The 27311-nt window shown below is 45.9% G+C and overlaps 1 protein-coding gene across 3 annotated transcripts in view; it reads left to right on the top strand.

Annotated features, from left to right (window-relative positions):
• The first annotated feature begins 1296 nt into the window (after positions 1-1296).
• LOC135906167 (transcription factor A, mitochondrial-like) overlaps positions 1297-27311 on the top strand; it is a 58296-nt gene continuing 32281 nt past the window's right edge. For 2 of the 3 annotated variants that reach the window (XM_065437421.1, XM_065437419.1), the window contains exons 1-5: positions 1297-1448; positions 1771-1934; positions 6514-6584; positions 6666-6815; positions 13919-14014. In XM_065437421.1, coding sequence (XP_065293493.1) covers positions 1378-1448; positions 1771-1934; positions 6514-6584; positions 6666-6815; positions 13919-14014 — 552 coding nt within the window. In that variant the 5' untranslated portion in view covers positions 1297-1377. The remainder of the gene's footprint in view (positions 1449-1770; positions 1935-6513; positions 6585-6665; positions 6816-13918; positions 14015-27311) is intronic. The other variant, XM_065437420.1, reaches the window with a different exon arrangement.

The following is a 27311-nucleotide window of genomic DNA, read 5'->3' as shown; positions in this document are numbered from 1 at the left end:
GTAATATACGCATTGAGTAGTTGTATTCGTCCACTGCGCATTCGCGATGTATTTCGCTGCAGTTTGTCTAGATTTGTTGGTGATAGGAAACGCGTACATACATTGGCGTTTGGTTTCAGGCAAGGGCGTATACGCAGCCAGTGTAAGTGCGAAGTCAGGCGAAGTGCGGAGTCAGGCGCTTTTCGTCTGTTGATGGAGAAGCGCTACACTCGTTTAGACGAGCCTGCACGAAGTGTAGGCAAAAGGAAAAAAAAGCCCTACTGCAGAGTACTACGAGGACAAGAACAAGTGGTGCACACTAGGGGAACAGCACCTCGCCACTCTCCTATTCCACAAGCGGAACTTAAACATTCTCCATCAATATCATCATCAATTAACGCAAACACTATACAGAAAGCTTCGCTTGCAATGATTCCCACAGTGAGTAGGATCTGCTTAATTTTTTTTTTTTTTTTATGCGTACGCATTTCTATGCCTACCCAACGAGGACACCCGTCCGTTCGTCTGTCCGTCCGTCCGTCACGTAAGACGATCGCTTTCAAGACATATGGCCCGCAGCGGCGAGCGAATTAGCCTTCGTGCTGCTTCTCGCTTCAACGCAAACTAAGCGGCGAGAACACAGTGCACACGAAGCTATCAGCACTCTGCGTATTTTGCCCTCATCGCAGATAGCTTTCAAGACAGAGCTCGCGCGGCCGCGCGATACGCAGCCGCCGCCGGAGTACTGCTGATCACGGTTTACAATGGTTCGACGCGGATAGATATTGCGCTAAAGAGTGATAACGGCTTATAATGATCGGAACGCCCTCAGCGCACCTGGCGCCGCCACATGCAATAGTTTGATTGCGTCATCAATTCAATTTGTGGTGCTGCCGCCCGCATCAGTACAGTGTACTAGAATTGGTACACTGTAGCAGCAGTGTCGCCGCAGCGCTGTCGTTTCAAGTTTCATGGCATCATCGATGACATCGGGCTTCACCTTAACCTCATAGTTTATTTCTTGCGCTGCATTTCGAAAGCAATTATTTTTGCTCGACATCAAATATTTATAAAACATTGAAAAACGACCCTAACGAGAGCCCCAACCACGACCTACTGGGCCCCAACTGCTACGGAGGGCTGAAAACTATAGGTGTTCTGTGTGAAAACGACGATAAAAAAAAAAAAGAACCATCATCTGCATAGCTGAATCAGGACAATTCCCTTGCTATATTCTTAAATTTTATCTGGCTTTATTGTTTCATTCAAAATTGTCAGAAGTGCTACCTTTTAGATTCGTTTAATCTTTTTTGATTATTCGGGTACTCGATTATTAGCCACTCTTAGAGGCAAACAAATAAACATCTTAGAGTAGGCAACACGGGCACTGATGAAAAAATGGCGCTGAGCATGTCGGCTGTGCTGAGAGGTTTTCTAACAAATAAGCAAATTGTCGGACGCAGCGTAGGGTATGACCCGCCTAATTATTAATATTATTGATAACTTGAAGATGAAGTCTGCATGACGTGAGCGTAGCTTTAACGTGCGCACAATGGAGCATTGCCTCAAAGTGTTCCAAGTGCCCTCACAAGTTTATAATATGACTGCATTAGTCCTTCTCGTTCGCAAATTAAAAGAAATGTCTGCGCTCTTCTTTTCTTTTTTCGACTACTTTAGCAAGCCTAATCATATTATGTAGTCTGCGTAAGGTAGCCTGATGCGTGTCTTCTGTCTTTGCTTCAGCTGTTTGAATGTAGCTGACCCTTTATTTATTTATTTTATTGTCTATAGAGCGACCAGCTGCTGCGCTCGCCTAACCCAAAATTCTGCTCGAAGATTTGCGACACAAAAGCACAACAGTCCTGGCACCGTACCACCAGCGCCGAAGCGGCCTCCTTCTGGCTTTATTCTCTTCGTGACAGACGCCAGGAAGGCTGTACTCAAGGAAAACCCAGGTGTGGAAAGTACAGCTGTTCACAAAGCTCGGGAGTGTGTTCCCGAAGTGTCTGCATACGCGCTAAGTTTGCGCCCTGCTTGCAGTTGTGCACTGACCCGGCTAAGCGCAGACGTCGTTCTGAACCAGCGTTCGTCGCATTAACTCAACCTTCACGTACAAGTCGAAGTTACCACCTCTAGTCGTTCAAGGCTCTCTCTTCTGTCTGTGAAATACAATGTGTAACTCCTGTAGTTTGCATCCACTGGTTTTCTTAGATCCTTTGTGCCTGGAAGTAGCGAAGTCCGTTTCAAGCGTGCATGTTTCAAGTGCCAAAATGATGTATGTTAATAAATCGTTATTTAAAGGCAACAAGGTAGCTAATATTCTGTTATTTCGAGCCCATCGCTTTCTAGTAAAGTTTGATGTACTTTGATTGCGTCAAGTGCCAACCTTACAAAAATCTGGTTAAATTCCTAAAGGAGGGTACCAAATAGAGACTATTATTGTCGGATGATAAAGTTATGCAATGAAACAGGCCACTCAAATCTCAATACCAGCGTTTTGAGCGATATGCTTAAACTATTCTGTAAGTTCAGACACCAAATTCAATCAATTTATAACCTTTTTTTTCCGGTTTTTGGTACAAGAATCTGAGCACAGCAAGATTAAATCAGTGTGAAACCACTGCTTGACGCACCTCACAGCCCATAGACATCGCTAATGAACACAACACTAGTCATAGGATAACAATTGGAACCATTACATTTTAGTGCGCATCATAATCAGTATCTGTACAAGTATGTTTAAAAAGTAATCAACCAGTCATGTGCATCAACCAATCAAGACAGGAAGTAGTCAATGCATAGGAGCATACTGCAAAAAATCAACATATACAAATATCAAACGCTTTTTCTGAAAATAAAAGGAGTATAAAAAAAAGTTATTAGATGTAACCAAACTCACAGTGCATATACTGAAGAAAAAAATGGCATGGCATGTATATTATCGAAAGTGGCATGTTGATGTGTACTACATTTTTGCTTGCACACTGTCAACAGCCTTTCAAGTTAGACCTCAGAAGAAGTTAAAAAAAGCCCGCAAAACACAAAAAGTGCTGCTCAACTAGTTGCACAGCATTTTCACCTGCTTTTGCGGGCTACTTTTAGGCTTCGAAAAAACTTTCATGTACCACGTATAGAGCAGCAGAAACATAGATCGGAAATTTTTCATGATGGCCTACAATTTTCTGATTGCCAATCTTGCTCTGATTATAGTATTTGCGAAGTTAATTAATATAACTAATTATGTAACCATGCAGAATGCAAAAAAATTGTCTGACTTGCTCTAAGTGAAGACAAACAATGTTACCTTGGTTCTGTCCAGTTGCATGAGACTCTCATATTCTTTTTTATTTTGGCGCACGTTACGTGCGGCACATTGTATATGTATATAATGTAAAGGATTAAGTGCACAAGTCACTACGAGCAGTTAGAAAGGAGGACAGAAGATGAAGTGTAGATGAAGAAGCAGGCCTTAGGAATGGCTTCTTGTCTCTTACAGTGTGTGTGTGTGTGTGTGTGTGTGTGTGTGTGTGTGTGTGCGTGTGCGTGTGCGTGTGTGTGTGTGTGTGCGCGCGCGTGCGTGTGTGTGTGTGTGTGTGGAGAGAGAAATCCTTCAGGCTACCTTTCAAATGTAAAGAACTTAAACAATGCTGCAAGGTAAACGAAACACGCCTATATATAGATATAATATATATATCTATGAATAGTGCCAACAGGCAATGAAGCCGGGGAAAGCATCGGGAAATTAGCTGTGGTTGAAATAGAAATTTAGAAAATAATGAAAGAAAGGGGGGGCGGGGGATGAAAGTGGGCGAAAAGATAACTTGCCACTGGTGGGAGACGAACCCATAATCTCCGCATTACATAAGTTTGGCTCCAACCTGTGACAATTGTTTCACCCACTTCCGTTTCCCAATATTCTTTACAGAGAGAGTGTAAGAGTGGGGTTGAAGATTAATATGCAGAAGACAATGATAATGATGAATAGATTGGCAAGGGAACAAGAGTTCAGGATCGCCAGTCAGCCTTTAGAGTCTGTGAAGGAGTACATTTACCTAGGTCAAGTAATCACACCGAACCCTGATCATGAGAAGGAAGTTCATAGAAGAACAAAGATGGGTTGGATCGCATACGGCAGACATTGTCAGCTCCGGACTGGAAGCTTACTGTTATCATTAAAAAGGAAGGTGTACAATCAGTGCAATTTACCGGGGCTGACATATGGGGCAGACTTGGAGATTGAAAGAAGCTTGAGACCAAGTTAAGGACTGCACAAAAAGCAGTGGAACGAAGAATGCTAGGCATAACATTAAGAGACAGAAAGGAGCAGTTTGGGTCAGAGAGCAAATGGGTATAGCCGATATTCTAATTGACATTAAGAGAAAAAAATGGAGCTTGGCAGGTCATGTAATGTGCAGGTTAGATAACCATTGGACCACTAGGGTTACAGAATGGGTACCAAGAGAAGGGAAATGCAGTTGAGCGTGGCAGAAGACTAGGTGGAGCAATGAAATTGGAAAATTCGTGGGCGCTAGTTGGAATCGGTTGTCACAGGACAGAGGTAATTGGAGATCACAGGGAGAAACCTTCGTCCTGCAGTGGACATAAAATAGGCTGATGATGATGTTTTCTAAATTTCAATTTCAACCACAGCTAATTTCCTTAATGCTTTCCTTGGCTTCATTGTCTGTTGGCTTTATACGGTCATGATAAGAAAAATTGAGCCCTTTGGTTTCCCTTCTTCGCTCGTTCATATATATATATGTGTATATATAGAGCTTCAGCAAACTGGCCTATATTAGCATTAAATGTTGATTGACAAAGTGATGGCAGTGGGTGCACCTATGTTGTACGTAATAAGCATTATATCGCAGCATGTTACCTATGCATATAATATTGGCTCATAGGTATTTCTAAAGCACACAGATCTCCTGATGGAACAGGGCATGATATCAAATGGCTTCTTTGGTTTTGTTATGCTTGGGCAACTTAGTAGACGCCACCTGATGCTCCGGTTTATATAGCATGAAATTTTGACCAACAATATAGTGGCAGTAAGCAGATCTCTGTTCTGCATAATCATAGAATAAATAATTAGTAAACCTGTATGCATAATGTTGGCTCATAGGCAAAGCCTACAGACATCTTAATGAAGTAACGTTTCATATTCAATGGCTTCCTTGAATGTCTAAGTTTGTACTACCACATTCTTGGTCCACTGGGCATGTGCCATTGGGACCCAAGGAATATAAAAGTCTTAAATTTATTTACATATGTATGTCTCTCTGCATACACTTCTCCTCACCATTCTTCCCTCAAAAACATCAAACATGCCCTCATCCTCATAACATTGCCATATTGATATCCGCTGTGCGCAACTAGTGTTTGCATTATGGTATGACTTGTGAATTGTGTAAGCATAACCCATTCAGTCATGGCGTACACGTTTGTGGACGTGACTTATTTTTGCCACTACTGCACAGTGGTTGCAAAGAATCGACAACGAACATTAAACTTTCAGTAAATTGAACATTCTGCTTTCCTCAAGTTCACCCATTTCACTTCTGAGTGAAATTATCACTTCAGACGACCGCTTTGGTGAAGGCACAAGTCTTTGATGGGACATTTAGAATGGGACGTTTCGGTAGTTATTGCGAAATATTTTTCCCCTTGTTATAATGCTGGCACACAATAATTAACGTGTGCATGTAATTCAAGTAGGTGATTCGATATATTTAATGAAGAAACGTAGCATGACTTACTGTGCAATACATGAATATTTAATTACTATGTAATTATGATGGGTCTCTATAAAATGCACAGAGTCATTCTTATTCCACCTTGACTTGGTTTCTGTAGAATCTCCAGCACCTTGGCATAAAATTATGCAAATTTCATGCACTGATCGATAGTTGATCGTAATTCGTGACTGAAGGCGATAAACATACAATATCACACGATGGACAGGACGAAAACAAAAACAGTTGTACACACCACATTTAGCTGCGCAGCATTAACCACTTCACAAAAGCTTTACTAAATGTAGAGTTCAACAATTGTGTTGGATCTGCACAATATTATAGGGAGAATTGAACCCTTTACCTGCTTGTCATGTCAGCACATTATCAAAACATAAAAGCTTATATTTTTTCTATTATTATTCTCCATGTGCATGTGTGTGTGTGGGTGTGTGTGGGTGTGTGTGTGTGTGTGTGTTTGCGCACATGTACAGTCAGTAAATTAACTTAGTATGTTGGAAATTATGTTAGTGGCAAACATTACATTATGTCATGTATGTAAACAGTTCTGTTGTCACTGTGCTCATGTGGGCCTATGGTCCTTGAAAGAAACCTTGGCTTCATGTTTGTGTTGATGTACATTTTAGCAAATTTACAAGCCATATAATATGCAGTGGTCACTTGTATTGCTGAAATTAATCATTTTTCTTGTGCCTGATATTGCTGAAATTAATAATTTGTCTTGTGCCTTATATTGCTGATAATTAATTATGTGTCTTGTGTGTTTAACTGTTGCCAGCCCTTACGCCTACTGAAGTTATTAAAATGGTCGCAGGAAAATGGAAAGCAGCTGATGATGTGACAAAAAGTGTGAGTTGTCTTGCACTTGCTAGTTTGTTTGTATAAGAAATTTGCAAAATTTTAACCATGTTACTAACACCACTTTTGCAGAAATATGCTGCTTTATCTCGGGAACGCTTTGAGCATTATGAGAAAGAGAAAGCAGCCTACACTTCTCAACTGACTGAGCAGCAAAAGGAAGCTCTTGAAGAAGTCAGACTGGACAAGAAGTTAAGGCTCACCAAAAAGAGGTTGAATGATGTGAGTATATTGCCACATTTTTTTGGCCAGTGGAATATAAGCCACAAACATTCTAACATTTTAGAACACATTCCACAAATGCGTGACTTGTATTTTGTAAATGCACAAATGTACATAGCTATGAAAGGAAAAAATTGTAATCCACCCAGATTGTAGCAAGGAAGGTACAAAGAAAACCCGAATAGGTTTCTTGAAAAGAGAGCTTCACATTGAATAAAAGATTAGTCCTGGTCCGGGGACCAAATCTGGTACTGACGCCTTTCTGGGGCGTCTGCTTGAACAATTGGGCCAACCGGGAGTCTAGTGGATTACAGCGCGAGAGCAAATTAATCAACAACTCGGAAGCCCAGGGATGCTGAATGTGGAAATTGAGTTTTGGAAGAGCCTGCTAGGGTGGAGTTCATGAAAGGGAAAAAAATTGTCATCCACACAAATTGTAGCGAGAAAACACAAACGGAACCCATACAGGTTTCTCTTTCTGCAAAGAGGAAACTGTAGAGGTTTCTATTTCTTAAAAACCCTTATGGGTTTCCTTGGCTTCGAGTTGTCTAGTAACTTGCCCTCGTGCTGCGGTCTGCTAGCCTGCTGGTTAGCTCGGATGGTAGAACAACCTCCCTGGAAAGGTGTTGGTCCCGGGTTTAATCTCCTGACCTGGACAATTTTTTTCTTCAACTGCGAAGCTTTCTTTCTGAAAAATTCGCGTGGGTTTCCTTTGTAGCTTTTTGCTACAACCTGGGTGGATGACAATTTTTTTCCTTTCATGCACCTTCCTCTACCTTGCAGGCTTCCGCAGAACTGATTTGCCATATTCATTGCTATTTGTATGTTCCAAATGAATTTACTTTGTTTTCCTCTGCATTTTAAAGCAAAGCTTTCTTTGCCTCTTCGTTCAACTTTTCTGCTGCTGCTGCTGCCACCGCCTTGCATGCCACATAGGGAACTGGTTCAGAGCGTGTATGTACATGGCAGGAGCATGGCAGAGAAAAAAGGCGATACGAAAAACTCATTTGGACCTTTCCATTGCATCGCCACAGTACCCTTTCGACTACTGTAATTATCCATGACTCCCCACAATAACATTTCAGAACTGCACCACTTACCTTTCCACTAATGTGCAGCAGTCCAGAGAGGAGTAGATAGAATGGTAGAGAGGAGGTAGAAAGAGGAGACAGAGAATGGGGTAAAGCCAGTGCTGCCACAAAACTGGTGAATAACAATGTTGCCACTCTTCACTCGCAACTCTCACACGTAGGGAGGAGAGGGAAAGGGAAAAGTTGACATAAGAAGCCAAGGAAACGCTACTACTAGATGAGGTAGCGGTTGTGAACAAACTAGATAAATTTAAATTCAAGGTACGCTACGGTATGTTTCTACTATTCAATAAAAATAAACACCATGCAAATTTGCCAAGCGGTCAGCTGACGTAGTGTGTGCAGACGCAAAGCTGCATTAAAGCACCGCAGTGTCTAGACGACACTACAGAAGCAGCCGCCCAAGAAATCAACATTTCTGTACCCACCACAGTAGTTTTGTGCAATGGTGTTGCTTGACGTCGTGAGTTCAGTGCCGACCGTGGAAGCTGCATTTCGATGGGGGTGAAATGCAAGAACGCTCATGCACTGAGGTTTAGGTGAATGTTAAAGAATCCTAGGTGATGAAAATTAAAACGCAGTCCTGCTGCGTGCCTCATAATCAGATTGTGGGCTTGTAAAGCCCCGTAATCCGTCTTTTGCGATGCATTGCGGCACCATCGTGCAGTGGCCACGAGAAACAATTTGGCAGGTGCCGCTGCATGCCGTGACAGCCGCCCCATGCGAGACTTGCGACCAAACAAGCAGCGTGTGAGACAAGATTAAAACAACGTGTACACACCATCATATTTTGTAATTGTCAGCTAGCCATGGAGCCCGCTGGTGACTGCTTTGCACCCGGAGGTTTCTTCAGCGTGACAAACGGCTGAAAGAAGAGCTTCGGCCACACTTTACAAGCTCCTCCTTGGCCTGAAACCGCTGCACCTGTGGCGTAATGTGAATGAGTAATAAAACAGTATGAGTTCGCACAAAAACGCATGACTTGAATAGGGCATGAGGTGTAGTTCTTAGGGCGAATATCACGTTTCACCACTGCATGTATTGCTTTATGGTGTGCCATAGTGCTAGGCGTACATACATACACAGGCAGTGGGGAGACCAACAGAATGCCAAGTTGCTTACATTATTTACCCTCATAAAGTCTGTGTACATCTACAGAAATGCCATAAAATGGTCAGAATGACCAAAATTGGTGATACTTCCTGTTTGTGGGACGCCTGTCTTCCTCTTAAAACATGCCACTTACAAACATAGTGGTCGATTGCGTCCTTTCTTTTTTTAACTGGTGCATGTACACCAACAGCGTCGGTATTATCACGTAGTAGTGACGGCAAAGAACACAGTAGCAATACTGTGAATGACGAAATTAACTTTTATTGGCCCAACATGTGCCCACAAAAACCGGCTACTCTTAAAGCACAAATGCACAACGATAGCGGCGAACACAGTTGGCAATCGTCGAAATCTGATGAGCGAGTCAAACACGTCAGTGGCGTCAGCTTTTATACATGAGCCATTGAACATTCGAGAGTAATCGCTGGCGCCCGTGTGTCTTCCAGAAAGTTCTACACCATTCGCGTCGCGCATACGTGTAATAAGATTACACAAGGTTGGGCAACAACAGACAGCGGATAGAACTCTTGATACCATTTGAGAAACTTACGATACATGCGGGCGCGTCCCGCGCTGAGCAGTAACATTTGTTTGACGGTGAAAAGCGGTCAGCCGAGAAAGGTAAACAAGTACACGTATTTGTATGAAGTCCAGATGTCTGGGCAACACCAAAGGCGCCCCTGAAATGTGTCAGTTACACAATAAGACGCGCCACTCAACTCCAGAAGATGCCGCACAGGAAAATAAGCCTTAGTACATATCGTACTACATCCCGATTCGGTAAATGAACATAAAAGCCTTCTGCAAGTAAATATTACTTAGTGCCGACAAGAATGATGAAACGACAACTAGCAACGATTGCTAACTAGCACTACCAGCTACTTCCACAGTGCGTGCTATTTCCCACGTCAGCCTGGCAGTGCAGGTGAGCTTGGCTCCGACAGATAACTAAGCCGACATCACAAGCATTCGCTAAGTATTTATAACGCTGCAAGTGTGCACGGTGCGAAGTTGAAAATGACGGCATTCTAGCGACGGACGCACAGAGATGATAGAAAAAAAAAGCCACTTCGCATTTCACTCAACCAGAATGTGTGAGCTCGGAGATCGTTTGTTTCGCTAGCTCAAACATACATTTGCGTCTTCGTCGAGATTACTCGTATGAGTCAGTAATGACAAAAACAGAGGTAAACTGCATATGCCAATACATACCTGTCACAAAATGCAGCCCTAATCCAGGCTTCACGGCGCTGTCGATCGCATTTTACTGACGGCAATTGGAAAATCCGCATTGCCCTGCTGGGATGATCACGGGAGGTGCAGCCGTAAACGAGACACGACATTGGCATCTCGCCAAATTTCGAAGGCAATAATGTTCAAAAGGCATTCCATGCGCAGCAGCGAGAATGGCAAGGTTGACGAGTGAAATAACTTTATTGGAGGTCTGGCAAGGACGCAAACTCCTCGCGCATTTGGCTAGGCCCATGTCAGGACTGGCAGGTCTTGCCCACCGGCCCAGTCACGGGCATGCCGGACAGCCAGGATTTGCTTGTCTAGAGCGGGGCTACGCAGACACGAATCCCACTCCTTCTTGCTGAACTTGGGGTAACTCAACCCGCACTCCCGGAGCACGTGTGCTAGAGTGAAGGTCTGCCCGCTGGACGGGCAGGCATCATCGTGATATACGTCGAATTAAACCGTGTAGAATGGCAAGACACGGATATGTGCCGATCCGTAAGAGTCTAAGAGAAACAGCTGGTGCCCTATTCCACTGACAAGTGCACCACCTGCCACGGCCATACTCCACTCACTCAGAGGAGTTTGAGTCCAGTCGTGCGCCTGCCAAATTGCTTCAGTCCTCAGCCGCTAGGGCGCTGCACATGAGCAGTTCGGCGTCGCAAAAGGCGGATTGAATTAGTTTAACAGTTCTGCCACAGTGTGTTACAATGTGTGAGGCAATAACAGTGCTAACCTTCTTACAGGCTATAAACAATGGAGAACAACAATGCCTCAAGCAAGCACGTCTCTCTGTGCGTTCCATGTACTGTGCAGACAAACACAACTGATGCACACAAGGAACGTTTAACATCAACTCGCAGCTCAAGTATTGCACTAAACGCTGATGAACAGTAAACTTTTGCCGTAAACATCACTGTCAATTATCATCAGTGATAGAAAACAGTTCAGAAAGCTTTACCTGCATCGATTTGCACAGTGGGTAGGCACTCTAGGTATCATCCCGTTCCTCGTCTTTTGTTGCACCACACTTCTGGTAATTAATCATGCACCAGCTAGCCCAGCAACATGTTTTGTTTTTCTGTAGAGAGTTTTTGTGTGGCTTGCACATTTTATAAACATGACAAAACTCACTGAGGAATTGAAAATACTAAAGTCATCTTATAGCGCATTGTTTTTCATGTTTCTGAAAATGCAAATGTACTGAAACTAAATATTGACTAGACAGAAACTATTGGCACCTGAAGGGGTCAGTAAAGCATGTTTTATAATGTACATTCTAATGACAGAAACATTTTAATGTTGTGAATACCAGGATGTGAAAAATTGAACGAAGCTTAAGCATCGCCTCTTACATTGCAGTGAAAAGAAAGAAAGAAAACTATTAGTTGATTGGGGTACGAAGCAAAAGTAACGTTACCTACTTGAAAATATAAACATTTATTGAGGAAACTGATCAAACGTTAGCAAGGTAAGGAATTTAGCGGGAGCAAGTCCGAGTTCCACCAGTGCGAAGCGGCTAACTAACGTTTCATGTGTCTGCTTAAAGAAGGGAATTGCGCTAAAAAAGACACGGACGAGTAAGGACATGGACGGGCGCAATTGCGCCCGTCCGTGTCCTTACTCATCCATGTCTTTTTTAGCGCAATTCCCTTCTTTAAGTATGTACGACCGACTCGCCCAACAACGTGCTCTCGTGAATTCGTGTGTCTGCTTCACTTTTTTTTATATGTGTGTGTGTGTGTGTGTGTGCGCGTGCGCGTGTGCGTGTGTGTGTGTGTGTGTGTGTGTGTGTGTGTGTGTGTCTAGAGAGAGAGACAGAGAGAGGGATTCAGGGAGTTTTCATGATTATAAGAAAGGACGACAGGTTCACCGGAGTCTCTTAAAGTAGAACGTGGTAGCATTGAAAGATCCCCAACTGGTTCTCATGCTTCCTGGCAACTGCAGCTTATGTAACCTTAATGTGTACTGGGAAACGCTGGCGGCAAATGCTATGCACGCAGGTAAGCTCTCTGGTAGAAATGCGGCCTCTTGCCTGGGCCAATCCCGGAGGTAGTGAACAGCCGTGCCAAAAAAATTTCATCATTTTCAGGTTTCTGTTATTGTTTCGCGCTTTTACTATTTAAGTCTGAGAATATTTAACATAAAAGGCATGTGCTGTCAGTGTTTTGTTTCATGATGTTTGTGGGCTATCATTCTCAAAATTCTGAGAAATAACTTTGTCGAATGTAAGACAAGGTATGAGCAACTTTGGTGATAGAATCGTGTGGCAATATAACCCGCATGTACCACATGTCATATAGCAAGGTGTGGCATATACATATACCTAATTATATATAAAAATATTTGCTCACGGAAAACTCTGCCGACACCGACACCGGATATTCTGCGACACGGGGCCCTTCACGCTTTCATGTTAAAACTGCTTGATATTGGTGGTGAGAAGGCTAAACATTATTTGCACACTATTAGAAAAATATTTTACATTTGGTTTGCTTCTGGCACTATTCCATTTGCATTCGATTCTGTCTCTGAAACAACTGTTTACACTCTAGTACTAAAATTACCAGTGTCATGCGCACTGTTGACTACTTAAGTGCAAAGGTATGTTCAATACCCTATTGTTTTCATTCATTCATACTTAGGCAAGCTAGGCATTAGCAACAGTGCGGATGTCCCTAATATACAGTGTGTGTTGGGTATTGTTTTAACATGAATATTTATGTGCCTGCCTTCAGCAAAAATGGTTTGATGTACATTCATCATGAGAACACTTTAGCATATCAAAAATGAAAGCGTATTTTGCAGATAATAATTTTCTGTAGTATTCTACTTTTTGGTTCTTTGCATATTAGAGGTAACTTAAAAGATTACAAGTAAGGCAGACAAGAAATTGCCGTTTGAGTGCTGCAGATCCTCTGCACTTTTTCAAGACTGCAGTATTGGACTAGTTGGGCTGTTATGCTAAAAAGTGAAAGAAGGATGATATATCCACAATGCTGTGTGTTGTTGCACTGTGTATCTGCCTCCATTCTTTTAGCACTACTGATTTTCACAATCTTCACTTCTAAGAAATACTTGGACAAAAACTAAACAGTTAAAAGGGCAGATAGAGCTTGACCAACACCAGATATTGTGCAAAGATCGAGTGTAGGAAGCAGGCTGCTGCATTCAATCTCTTCAGCGGTAATTGAACATTACTTACTAGATAGCTATTCATGCCCACTGATGGTGGCCTTAGTGGTTTATGGCAGTGAGAAGGTGGCTGCATTAAGCATTGCCAAAAAGTAAGCAAATTAATTGGATTAGTTGAAGGAATTGACAGCATCAGTTACGATTGTCTAGGCAGGGAGTTGTATGTTAGCTCTTCAGAAATATGCCATCGACTCTTGTTTACAGTGTAACCTCTGAAGAAAGAGGCTCCATTAAGAGCTACCAAAAGTCAGTCACAATGACGTGAATGAGCAACAACGGAGCTGGTGCTTCACAGAATGCATATTTTATATTTGTGTTATGGTGACTACCTTTGAGGAGGGATTAACCTGTTGGAAATGTATTTCTGGTTTTATTTATGTATATATTCCACATATTGCTGTTGTCTTTGGTGCTAAAGGACTTCGTTTGTTGTATAATCTGTAGCATCATCTCATTTATGTTTTTTAGAAGCTGAAAGAATTGGATAGACCCAAAGGAGTTCGGTCAGCTTATGTGCTGTTCTCTACAGAAATGAGAAAAAAGATGCAGGAGAAACCTGCAAAGGTATGTTTCTGGGCATTTTGCACTTTGGGGTTACACTTGTATTTAGGTTGGTTTTTGTGCAATACACATGTAGGTGCATTACACATGTAGGTGCATTACACATGTGATGACTCAGACCACTACAGTGGAATCCTGGCACAACGAAGTCCACTTCAACGAAATTTTTGCCACAACGAACACTTTTTTCATTCCCCATCAATGTCCCATAGAACATAATCCATTGAAATTCCCTCCAAAACGAACTACTTCGCAGACACATTTACACTTCAACAAAATTTTTACTGAGCAGACGTGAGCAAAATTATTTAAACTGTAGCTAATTGAAACCCTTAAAACTGTTTTTTTTTTTTCGTGCCTTGAGAAACCATCAATCTTGATAGCATAAAAAAAAAAAGCATAAACTGGCGCCGCTCGAACCATGACACAATGTAAACGAAACAGAAAGCAACCATGCCGTGTTGGTGATGGGGATGCAACACGCTCTTATGGAGGAGAATCCATACTCCAAGGAAACGTCTTGGACCATATTGGCTAGGAAAAGTGTGCGCGTACAAATAACATACATGCAGTAATTTTATTTTTATAGCATTTCTAATTATTCATTTTCTTCAAAGTTTCATGTAGATGGCTCCGGTGTGCAACATTAGTTACTATATGAAGTAGCGGCTGCGAGGTTAAATCCCGATAGGGTGTGACAAGGCGTTCGGGCGACGCTCACTTGACAACAAATGATTGCACGTCATTAAGTCATCGTCTCTCGAAGCTGTTGGATCGTCAGCTGAAGCATGTTGCAGCTGACAAAGAAACACAAGTTCTTGTCGGTAGAAGAGAAGGCTCGAGTTATCGCCCAGGCTGAAACTGCAAAGGAAAAATCAGTCATCGGGGAAGAATGTGGAGTTCCGGTGAGCTCTCTTTGACGATATTGAAGAGCAAGGATGCTATAGCCAAAGCGCTAGTTTCAGGGACATCAGTGAAGCACAGGAAAGCGAAGAAAGTGGCTGAGCCGGTGCACAAGGCCTTGGACAAGGAAGTTTGCACCTGGTTTGCCGAGATGCGGGCCAAGAAAATCGCCCTTAGCAGTGATATTGTGCGGCAGAAAGCGCTGGATTATGCCTGCATGCTAGGAACAGATAACTTTAAGAGGGGGGAAGCTACCCTCGGATACCAATTTGTTTTGTTTATTGAGATATCTTCATGAAATTTTCAGGATAGACTCATTGCAAAAGCATTAGTAGAACTCCAAAATTTCATGCAGTTATGCTCACTGGTTTTCAAGTTACAGCTATATGTCAGAATGGTGCGTATGATTTTCTCATTCCAGGCCTGGAGAATTCACTATGATGATCCCAGATGGATGCCTCAGGGCAAAACAGAGCCATTTTTTAAAATTTTTTCGTGGAAAGAATTTAGCAGACCATCGAATTTAGTGTTGGTGATTAAGATATTATCAATCAAATTTTCATTAAATATGACAAATCACAGACACAATATATAAAAAAATGGGCTTGTCTTGCCCTCAAAAATTTATTCAGATACACAATAAAAAAATACTTCTGGAAATCTGATGAGCGGTTACAGAGATATGGCTGAAACAAGCAGCCTCACCAGCCAAAAAAGTCATTTTAAGAAAATGAGCTTTGAAAGTTTTGAGCACGTATATTGGTCTAAAATTACCCTGCAGCATAACTGGAGATGTCCTTAGGCACTGATTTCTTCTGTCGCCTTTCCACCTTCTCTTGCGATCGCTTCTTGGCCTTTTTCCGAGGCAGATGAAAGGGAGAATGTGGAAGCCGCTATGGATGAGCACGAGACACCAGGCGCGCTCGTCAAGACAAATTCTTGCACCGGTGGAGCAGGAGTCACGTTGCTAGAAGCGTCGACGCAACCACGCTCTTGCGTAGACAAAGCAGAAGCTGCCCCACAGGAACCATCGGTGCGATCATCGTCGGCGCTCGAGCGAGCGGTGACCTTCGCCACGCGGGCGAGCTTCATAAACCGTTTCCTTGCACCGAACGCGTCTAGCGTCTTGAGTTTCTTTGGGCACATCGTGGCCAACTGCGCAACATTTGGCAGGCTAAATGTAACAACGGTCTCGTAAAGACAGTAGAAACTTGGAGAATATGCGAACAGCTGCAAAGATAGACGATGGCAAGCGGAACACACAAAGGGTGCCGGCGATGGAGGAGCCGAAGCAGACGATGGCCGGGCGCATTATGCAGGAGACCAAGACGTCATCGCACACAGCAGCCAATGGGAGTCGCAGGCTCCTCTGCGTCCCTGAGGAGCGCGCGCTTCGCCCAATCTCAGCTTCGCATCTCAGCCACGAGAAACTTGGAAGCTCTCGCGAGCCCTCCAATCATGAGCGATTTAATACCCCTGTCAAGCGGGCAAGTTAAGTGCACTTACTGGGAGTGCACTTCTGGATCTTGAGTCACACTTTAAGCAACGTGCTTCTTAACGGCAAAACAGAGTGTACTCCCAGTAAAAAAAATGGCGACAGACTAAGAGCGCGTTTTTAAAGATGTAAATTAACAAGAGAAAGCTGCTAAAAAGCGATTGTTTTAAGTAGAATTATATTGTCACAGTCGGTAATGTGGAAAGAAGACGACGCTGACGGTGGTCTTAGCGACGACGAAGAAGTGTTTAGCAGTATCGATGCTCTACGCTTGTTGGCTCAGCCATTAAAAGCCACTTGTAAATATACGAACGCTTCTTCCTTCCCGTAACATCATTGGTGGAGGTGCGGGGTATCGATCCCCGTACCATCAAACAAACTTCATCTATTTGTCTCAACAAAAAACGAAGACGTTTTTATTATAAATCTGTTGCAAGTCAATGCTGGCCAAGACGAATGCCTAGCAAATCCAAAACAACATGGCGGCGTGCGGCGAGGCGGCAGTTGATCCTGCTAGAACAGAATATGAGCGAGTATATGTGAGCAAAGACGACGAGTTCGATATTTAGCTACACTGCAAAATGCCACGCACACGGCTCAAAGCACGACCGGCGTGGTCAGCACGCTTTCGCACCAAAATAAACAGGAACTGAATGAACATGGCAGCGCCGCAGTGCCGCATCATTCTCGCCCCGTTAGTTGCGTACATGATAAATTCGTTTCTTTATTGTGCTGTTTCGCTTCTCGCTAAACACAAATTACATTGTTAAAAGCTGTTCACTAACTGAAATGAACTTCTGTGTCCTTTTTCTATGCATTACATTTTGCGTCGTTGAAAGCGTTGGCGGCGAGGCTACGTACTCGGCCAGCAAAGTGCGTTCCGTGAACGTACTCTGACTTGAGTGCACTCATCTGAGAGTACACTCCGCTGCGACGTTAAGATTTGGGAAAGTGCACTTAAAAACCGAGTGCACTCGCCGTAAGTGCACTTAACTTGCCCGCTTGACAGGGGTATAAGCCTCTCCCGCACTGCCACCGCCACCTGCGGTGACGAGGAAGGAAAAGGCACAAGAATGCACGAACAAAACAACACCAAAATGGTGGCGCTCAGGGGAGTGGTGGAGAAATAGCGTTCACGCCAAGTAAGGGTATTTTGAGCACTCATTCGCCCCTCAAGGGCTGCTGCGGCTCGTTATAAACTTTATTTGAAATAGTTTCGCGATGAATTAGACCTTGATATTGCCACCTGGTGTTTTGAGCCAGCGCTGCGTGCCCAGCAAAAGCGGTGATTGAAGACGACGAAGTCAAGGATCTTGCGCCGGCTGGTGAACCGTCCTCCTTGTGTCTGACATTTTCGTGGCTGGCTGCTGATCCTGCTGCTTATTCTTGCCTTAACGCGTGACAAACTGGTGGAGGTGCGGGGTAATCTAATCTATGCACCAAACCCCTCCGGGCAGCAGGAGCTCCAGCCCCGTACCGGTGGTTACGCCTGTACACCGCGCCAGCAGAAGGATCCGTGGACAAGCCCCTGAGTTTGGACTCCTCCCAGAGAAAATGGCAGCTCCGACCACCCCAACCGGTATGGAAGGCACAGCGCCGATTCATTGTATGCTACTCAATCCGCGAACGCCGAATCCCTTTCACGGCGCCATACATGAGGACGTTGAAGATTGGCTGTTGCACTATGAACGTGTTGCCGCGTTCAACAAGTGGGATGACGCAGACAAGCTGAAAAATGTCTATTTCAGCCTTAACGATGGCGCACGTGTATGGTACGAGAACCGTGCAGATGCCTTAACTTCATGGTCAGAATTCAAAAGGCGGATTCTTGAGACATATGCGAGCCCTGATCGCCGAGAGCGAGCTGAGCGTGATCTCCAGTCCCGTATCCAAATGCCGAACGAGAGTGTCGCAATGTACGTCGAGGACATGACGCGTCTCTTTCGACGAGCCGACCCCAGCATGTCGGAAGAAAAGAAGGTGCGGTACCTGATGCGCGGAGTGAAGGAGCAGCTGTTCGGCGGTCTCGTGCGCAGTCCTCCTAAGACTGTGTCAGAGTTTCTTTCCGAGGCCATCACCATGGAGCAGACTCTTCGCCAGCGGACACCATCATACGACCGTCAAGTGAACACTGCCTCACCTACGGACTTCTTCGGAGCTCTCGGGGGTCACGTCGATTTCTTTCGAGAGCTCATTCGTTCCGTGATCCGCGAAGAACTCCAGAAACTGTCGGTACCTTCACAGCCGACGCTCAGCTCCTTGTCCAGCGTTCTCCGTGACGAAGTTCAGCATGCGCTAAAGGAACCACCCTTCAATACAGAAGCTCAACCGCTAAGACATGACAGCCCACATATGTCATATTCGCAAGCTTTGAGGCAACCTGCCCCACCTCCCTCCCCGCTTCGCGCCGCGCGCCCGGCCATGCTCGAGGCCGTCCAAGCTGCCTCGTATTACCAGGACCACCGACAGGCCCCGAGGAAATCAGACGTGTGGCGGGCACCTGATCGCCGTCCCCTTTGCTTTCACTGTGGCGAAGCTGGGCATGTCTACCGACAGTGCTCCTATCGAGAGCTAGGACTACGTGGATTCTCAGCGAACTCGCCGCGACCTAGGTTCGGCCAGCGTCCTCCTGAAATCGAAGAATACGTTGCCCAGCAGCGCGGATCTCCATCAGCTCGACACCAGTCACGCTCCCCTTCGCCGCGGCGGTTTTCTCCGACTCGCCGTACGTATGCAAGCGTGGTGCAGGGTCGGTCGCCCAGCCCACGACGGGAAAACTAACCACAGCGACCTTTGGGGGCGAGGCCGCTCAGTCTGGACGTGCTCAAGGACCCCCACTGACGCGTACGCGGACCGACGATACATCGACGATGACAGTACCTGCTGATTACAGAAAAAGAATTTCCTTGGACATTCCTGTACTGCTTGACGGTCGTGAATTGAGTGCTTTAGTGGACACTGGAGCGGATTATTCTATAATCAGCGAAAAACTGGCCACCCTTCTGAAGAAAGTGACCACGCCTTGGAATAAAACGCCAGTTCGTACAGCTGGCGGGCACATCGTCACACCACTTGGCATGTGCACGGCACGAATACAGATTCGCGGCTCTACGTTTGTTGCCAGTTTGAGCGTTCTCCCTCAGTGTTCTCGAGACCTAATCATCGGCATGGACTTTCTCAGGGAGCACGGCGCTATAATCAACATTCGACAACGCCTCGTCACTTTCTCGACAAAAAGCGCCACAGCGACGACCAACACCATCCACCCTCGAGCATCTCTTCGTGTCATCGATGACGCTGTCACGTTACCACCGCGTGCAAGTGTCGTGGTTCAAGTGGCATGTGACAAGCTCATACACGGTGAAGCAGTCGTAGAAAGCAATCGGTCTCTCCTGCTTTCTCATGGTGTTTGCGTAGCAAGAAGCCTTGTCGATCTCCATGATGGCCACTGTGAGGTTCTTGTCACCAACTTCAGCTACGAACACCGGCACCTTTTCCCCGGTACTGTCATCGCCTACGCCGACCCGATCGCCGATGTCACTGAGTGTTTTGTTTCCGAGGTAATCGGCACTGCTGACGCACCTCTACGCAACGTCGACATTAGTCCAACGCTTCCTGAAGAGAACAGACAACCCCTGCGCGAGCTGTTGCTTGAGTTCCACTCTTGCTTTGCACGGTCGTCGAAGGTACGTCAAACATCGATTACGAAACACCGTATCATCACCTATGACGACGTGCCCCCCATACGGCAACAGCCTTATCGTGTTTCCCCGACGGAACGACATGCTATTCAAACGCAGGTGAAGGAAATGCTTCAAGATGGCGTAATCCAGCCTTCATGCAGTCCCTGGTCATCGCCAGTCGTTCTTGTTAAAAAGAAAGATGGCACGCTTCGATTTTGTGTAGACTACCGGAAGCTAAACAACGTCACAAAGAAAGACGTGTACCCGTTGCCTCGTGTCGACGATTCTCTGGACAGGCTGAGGCACGCGAAGTATTTCTCCTCTATCGATCTGAAAAGCGGCTACTGGCAAATTGAAGTAGATGAGCGTGACCGCGAGAAAACTGCTTTCGTAACTCCGGACGGCCTTTACGAATTTAGAGTACTCCCTTTCGGGCTCTGTTCCGCTCCAGCCACATTTCAGCGAATGATGGATACCATTCTCGCTGACCTCAAATGGAAAAGCTGCCTCGTCTATCTCAATGATGTCGTTGTCTTTTCGGAAACTTTTGACGAGCACCTTCGACGCCTTCGGAATGTACTCGAAGCCATTCGATCGGCTGACCTTACACTCAAGCCAGAGAAATGCCATTTCGGTTACGAGGAACTGAAGTTCCTTGGTCACGTCGTAAGCGCGGCAGGTGTTCGGCCTGATCCTGAGAAGACTGCTGCCGTAGCAGCTTTTCCCGCTCCAACCGATAAGAAAAGTGTGAGACGATTTTTGGGCTTGTGTGCATATTATCGCCGCTTCATTGAAAATTTTTCGAAGATTGCAGATCCGCTATTTCGCCTTACGCGTGACGACACGCCATTCCTCTGGACTGATGCACAACAGACCGCCTTTGCGGAGCTACAACGTCGCTTGTCTTCTCCTCCCGTGCTCGGTCATTTTGATGAGGATGCCGACACAGAAGTACGCACTGACGCCAGCAATATCGGTCTCGGAGCTATCCTGGTGCAATGACAAGACGGCGCTGAACGAGTCATAGCCTACGCGAGCCGCACTCTGTCACGCGCAGAGTCCAATTATTCCACCACAGAGAAGGAGTGCCTCGCGGTTATTTGGGCTACCACTAAGTTTAGGCCGTATCTCTACGGGCGGCCTTTTAAAGTTGTGACCGACCATCACGCTTTGTGCTGGTTGACCAACCTCCGAGACCCTTCTGGACGATTGGCACGTTGGAGTCGGCGACTCCAGGAATTCAACATCACCATCGTGTACAAGTCAGGCAGGAAACATGAAGATGCTGACACGTTATCACGGGCACCTATTAAATCTCCGAATCCTGACGAGGAAGACGACAGCGCCTTTCTGGGAGCCCTCAGCTGGCCGGATCTGCTCGCTAAACAGCGATCGGACGCTGAGTTAAGACCCGTCATCGATCACTTAGAAGGCGGCATCGCGTCCATTCCTCGCCCACTTTCGCGACCGTTGTCGTCATTTTGCCTACGAGGGGGCATCTTATACAAAAGAAACACAGGTGCCGGCGACAAACCACATCTGCTAGTAGTACCTCAAGCCCTTCGCGACGACATCCTATTAGCCTGCCACGACGAGCCGACATCTGGCCACTTGGGCTACTCAAGGACTCTGGACAGGGTACGGCAACTGTACTACTGGCCTAGACTGACTGCTTGCGTCAAACGCTACGTGAAAGGATGCCGTGAATGCCAGCGCCGCAAGTCCCCACCCTGCAAGCCTGCAGGCCTTCTACAACCCATCGACCCTCCGCGTACGCCGTTTGATCAAGTTGGAATGGACCTTCTTGGACCATTTCCCTTGTCTTCCTCCGGCAATAAGTGGATCATTGTCGCAACTGACTACTTGACGCGTTACGCTGAGACGAAGGCACTGCCACGCGGGACAGCATCTGAAGTTGCCCAGTTTTTTATGCATCACATTGTGCTTCGGCACGGCGCACCGTCATTCATCATCACTGACCGAGGGACGGCATTTACGGCTAAGCTTCTGGATGACATCTTCAAGCTGAGCTACACGAGTCATCGAAAGGCCACTGCATACCACCCTCAGACTAACGGCTTGACAGAAAGACTAAACAAAACACTGGCAGACATGCTCGCTATGTACGTGGATGTGCAGCATAAGACGTGGGACGAAATCCTACCGTACGTAACGTTTGCGTACAACACTGCCACGCAGGAAACTACACGCTTCTCGCCATTCCGCCTCGTTTATGGTCGAGATGTCCAAACTATGCTAGACGTCATGATGCCATGTGAAGATACCGACCAGCTCGACCAGTTAGCTCCTGACGTCGAGGAGTACATTCAGCGCGCCGAGGAAGCGCGTCAACTGGCCCGCGTGCACATAAGACAGCAGCAGTGTACCGATGCAATAAGGTACAATCTCCACCATAGACAAGTGACCTATGAGCCTGGTGACCAAGTTTGGGTTTGGACACCCATTAGACGGCGAGGCCTCAGCGAGAAACTCCTCAGCAAGTACTTCGGACCATACACAGTACTAAGGCGTGTAAGCGCCGTGAACTATGAAGTGATCCCAGATGGAGATATGCCATCGTCCAAGCGCTGTTTACCACGCGCTGAGACTGTACATGTGGTCCGCCTCAAGCCGTATTTTACACGGTGATGTGTACTAGTGAAACAACCTTTTTTTTTTTCGCTGTCGTCGCGTCTTCCTCCAAAGAACTGTGAAGCGTTTTTTTTTGTTTCCGACCACAGAACACATTTTTCCGTGTGCATTTCCGTATGTGTGCTAGCGCGTTCCCCCCCCCCCCCGCATATTTTTTTTTTTGTCTTACCTAATTTGTGTAGTTTCCATGTACGTTTTGTCTTTGAGCATCGAGTCGATGCTCCGATGGGAGGGGGAATAATGCCACCTGGTGTTTTGAGCCAGCGCTGCGTGCCCAGCAAAAGCGGTGATTGAAGACGACGAAGTCAAGGATCTTGCGCCGGCTGGTGAACCGTCCTCCTTGTGTCTGACATTTTCGTGGCTGGCTGCTGATCCTGCTGCTTATTCTTGCCTTAACGCGTGACAATATTTACAGAAATGGCAGTTTATAAGACATACTGCCCGAATATGTAGTTTTCGGAAAATCTACTTTATCGCATTTTTCGGGTTTCAAAGGCCGCGTCCCCCCTTAAGGCCAGCATAGGTTGGCTGAACAGATTCGAGTCACACCACAGCATCATCAGCAAAGTTTTGTGCTGTGAAGCCGCTTCAGCGGATAGTGAACGGCGCCACTGCCTGGATGTCAGCCAGCCTCGCAGGCGTCCTGAAAAACTACACACCATCGGATATTTATAATGCTGATGAGGTCGGGCTCTGCTACGAGACGCTACCCTCCAGGACCCTGGATTTTAAGGGGCTGCGCTGCCACGGAGGCAAGCACAGTAAGAAGAGGATAACCGTGCTCCTGTGCGGTAATATGGACAGTTCAAACAAGCAGCCGCTTTAGGTCCTTGGAAAAAGTGCCACACCATGCGGCTTCAAAGGGAATCAAAGCCTTACCCTGAAGTAAGTGGCCAACACTCGGGCATGGATGACCCGGGCTATTTTCAAAGAGTGGGTCGAAGCCTTCAACCGGGACATAGGCAGACAAGGCCAAAATATGTGTCTACTTTTGGACGATTGTTCCACCCACATTATAGAGGACACCAAGCTGGAAAACGGGCAGTTAAAGATTTTCCCACCGAACTGCACCTCTATCATTCAACCCCTCCACCCAGGGGTCTCCAGAGCGTCAAACGTGCCTACCGTGAGCGCCTTATTCAAAGGCTGCTTCTGAACACACAGTTGGGCTGCGAAACAAAAGTTGACCTCATTGTGGTGCTCCAAATGATTGCCGCTTCGTGGTGTGCACTGAGAAGTGCATTATCTGCAACTGCTTCACCACGCTGGGTCCACTGCTCAGGCTGCCGATACTTTGGACTCTGAGAACGAAGGTATTGATGGAGACGGATCGTTGTCTGATGAAATCGCAGCCACGGGGGCAGCCCTGCAGAAAAGTGGAGATGTGCCTGCCAATGTACATCCCAACAAGTACATCCAAGCCAACTTGTGCGTGGTTGTACATGAAAAATTGACAGTCCAAGAAATACTGAAGAGCGTCCAGGAAGACTGTTTCATCGGACAAAAATGAAACAGCCGTACATCGGACCACTGACTAGATCACAGGTCATGGATGCATTCGACACAATCAGGCATTGCATAGGGTCCCAGGATGACGATGAGGTAATGGCTCTGCTGGCGGCATGTGCCATCGCTTAGCAAGAAGCGCAAACAAGCTAAGTTGACCGATTTTTGAAATTAAAGCTTTCTTTTTACCTCAGCATGTCACATGTCGCCTATGTATTTGATAATATCACGACAACAAATTTCCGCAATGAAATTTTTCGTGTGCCCCAATTTCGTTGTAGCGGGATTCAGCTGTACTAGTGTGCATGCATGCACTTGTACATGTATGTTTTCTCTTTTGAGCTAAAAAGAAAGTTTATTTTACATAAACATTCATTGTGCTTACAGGCACAATGAACATTTGCCATATTCAGCATATTATAGTGCTTGTGCATGCTTGTTAGGAGTCCTACTTCTCGGGGCTACATTTAAAATGTTGCCAGATCTTAATGCCCACTCCATGTGGACATGTTTAACAGAAGCTTCTTCTGTAATATCTATCAATTGATTTATTTTGTGTTTTAATGTAGTCACTAAAAAACTATTTCTGCAAGCACAATGAGATGAAGCTGCCTCGTGCAGGCTGGTCTACACTGTATAGTTAACCTAAATGGTTAGATAGTACAGATTTGTTGGTCTTTCCACAAGTTGCCCTGTGGAAACTCGGACTCTGGCTGGGCTGTACCGACGCAAAGCGGCTCTTCTGTGTCGGTTGTGGCTGGGAGTTGCCTTCCCGAGAGCTTATTCAGCACTAATTGGAATGGCTGATAGTCCTGCATGTGATGTTTGCGGATGCGGGAAGAACATTGACCACTTATAGTGCTACTGTCCTCAATTTCAAGCACAAAGACAATCTTTGTTCAACACATTGAGGAAACTACATGATCATCCTCTGAGTGAGCAAACAGACAGTACTAGAACGCCGTCCCCACCGACCATCGGCTCAGAAGGCAGTGAAGGCACTTTTGTGCTTTCTGAGAACATCTGGTTTGTACGAGTGGCTTTGACTCAACTACTATCTGTACACGTCTCTATACCCCTCTCTCTCTCCCTTCTCTCTCTTCCCCTTCTGTCTTCCCCCAGCATAGGGTAGCCAGCTGGACTCTTGATTGGTTAACATCCCTGCCTTCCTTATATCCCTCTCTCTCTCCACAAGTCTTTAAAAGTGCTGTGAACTGCATTAGGGGAGCTTGTATGGTACAGGGAAAAAAAAAAACAAAAAAGACGAGTGAACGCTATGGTGACCATTATGTGGCAGCATCCTTAAATGTTTTTTAAGTGATCCATCTCCTCATGTCACTTTTTGGAACTAACATATTGGGCAGATTGTGTTGTGAGGGAGAGTGTAGAATACAGACTGTCAGGGCTAGAAAGTAATACAATCGACTCTCGTTACAACGGACCCTGATAATCTGAAAAAAAAAAAAAACATCTATTTTATCCGAAGTTCGTAATATCCAAGACACCTCACTTCCAAAACTTTCGTCGCGATGTCTAACTTTATTACGAAGAGTGAGTTTAACATCCAAAGAAAAAGATAAACAAAAAAGTCGCAGTTTTGCCAGAAAGGTGAGGCATCGATTGCGATAGCAAATTAAGCAGGATGAGTTCGGCAGCTGCAGCAAGCGAATTGACCTTCGTGCTCTCTCTCACTTTAATGCGAACTATACGTTCAAAGCACAGCACATACGAAGCTACCAGCACTGGGCACATTTTGTCCACATTGCAGATCGCTTTGAAGATGAGGCCGGCATGGGCGTGCACTTTGTTAACATTGCAGATCACTTTCAAGACATGTGCCCGCATGGGCGCACACTTTGTCCACATCACAGATCGCTTTCAAGATACAGAGACCCCGTGGCCACGCCATGAACCCTTTGAGAGTCGAATTAATTTGAAAAAAGCTTTCCCAGGTGGTCAAATTACTTTATTGCGAATCTTGAATCTACAAAATGTATTAAGTCGGGAATAAATAGTAAAAAATAATTAGGAACAGTATTTTGGTGTCAGCATCATTCAGAACTGCAAAATGCTCAATAGTATTTCCGAGCGTGGTACTCCTTGAAACACGGGTCTACGCACAGCGCCTTATCGCAGTCTGCACGCCTAAAATGCGTGTCTGTTCTCTTGAAGCGAGGAGTTGTGTTGGCGCACACATGACATCTCTGCGTGCGGCTGCCTTGGGCAGAGGTCTGAGGCACACTCTCACGTAAGCGCGTTGCCGCGGAAAGCGAGAATACCTCGCGAACGGCGCTGATAAGCAAGTGGTGATAAACAAGCTAAGAGCAGTACCAATCAAGATAGAAATCAACTTCCGCCGCCCCTGTGAGAGCGTGTCGACAAAGACAAAGACAAAAACCACATTTCGCACGCCTCCGTTGCGATCACGCGGCGGAACCGAAACCGCGAAAGCGCGTTGCCACTGCGAGCGAGAATTCCTCGCGAACGGCACTAAGCAAGCTAAGAGCAGTGCCAATCAAGATAGAAATCAACTTCCACCACCCTGCAAGAGAGTGCCGACAAAGAAAAAAATGACGTTTCGCGTGCCTCCGTTGCGACCACGAGGCAAAAACGAAATTGCCAAAGGGGCGTTGCCGCTGTCTGGGTGACGCGCTGAAGCTAGCAATCCGCTCTGTTTATCTCCCCAAGAAGGTAGCACCAATTTCAAACACATCTTGTAAGTGCTAAGAGGTGGCAGCACCTCCTGATGAGCGCTCATCGTCATTATGGCGCGAAATTTTAAACAGAGCGCCAAAACCGTACCCGTACGGCAAAGACCTTGCGGGACAGAAAACCGCCGCTGTACATGTACGGCTAAAACCTTCAAAGGGTTAATAGCAGCCACCGGAAGAACCCTCCCCCTCTTTCCCTTGCCCGTGCCTCACACATGAAAAACAGCGCACTTCCGCGCCACTTTCCTCCCTCCCTCGTGCGCAAAGTATTGAGCCACGATCGTCGGCTGACCCTCGCAAGTCAGTTGCCAGCTCGTGTTGACAAGGCAAAAGTCAGTTTTATACGCCCA

This window comes from Dermacentor albipictus, chromosome 1 (genome assembly GCF_038994185.2).
Source record: "Dermacentor albipictus isolate Rhodes 1998 colony chromosome 1, USDA_Dalb.pri_finalv2, whole genome shotgun sequence".
NCBI classification, from domain to species: Eukaryota; Metazoa; Arthropoda; class Arachnida; order Ixodida; family Ixodidae; genus Dermacentor; species Dermacentor albipictus.
This window is presented reverse-complemented; position numbering and strand designations above follow the sequence as displayed.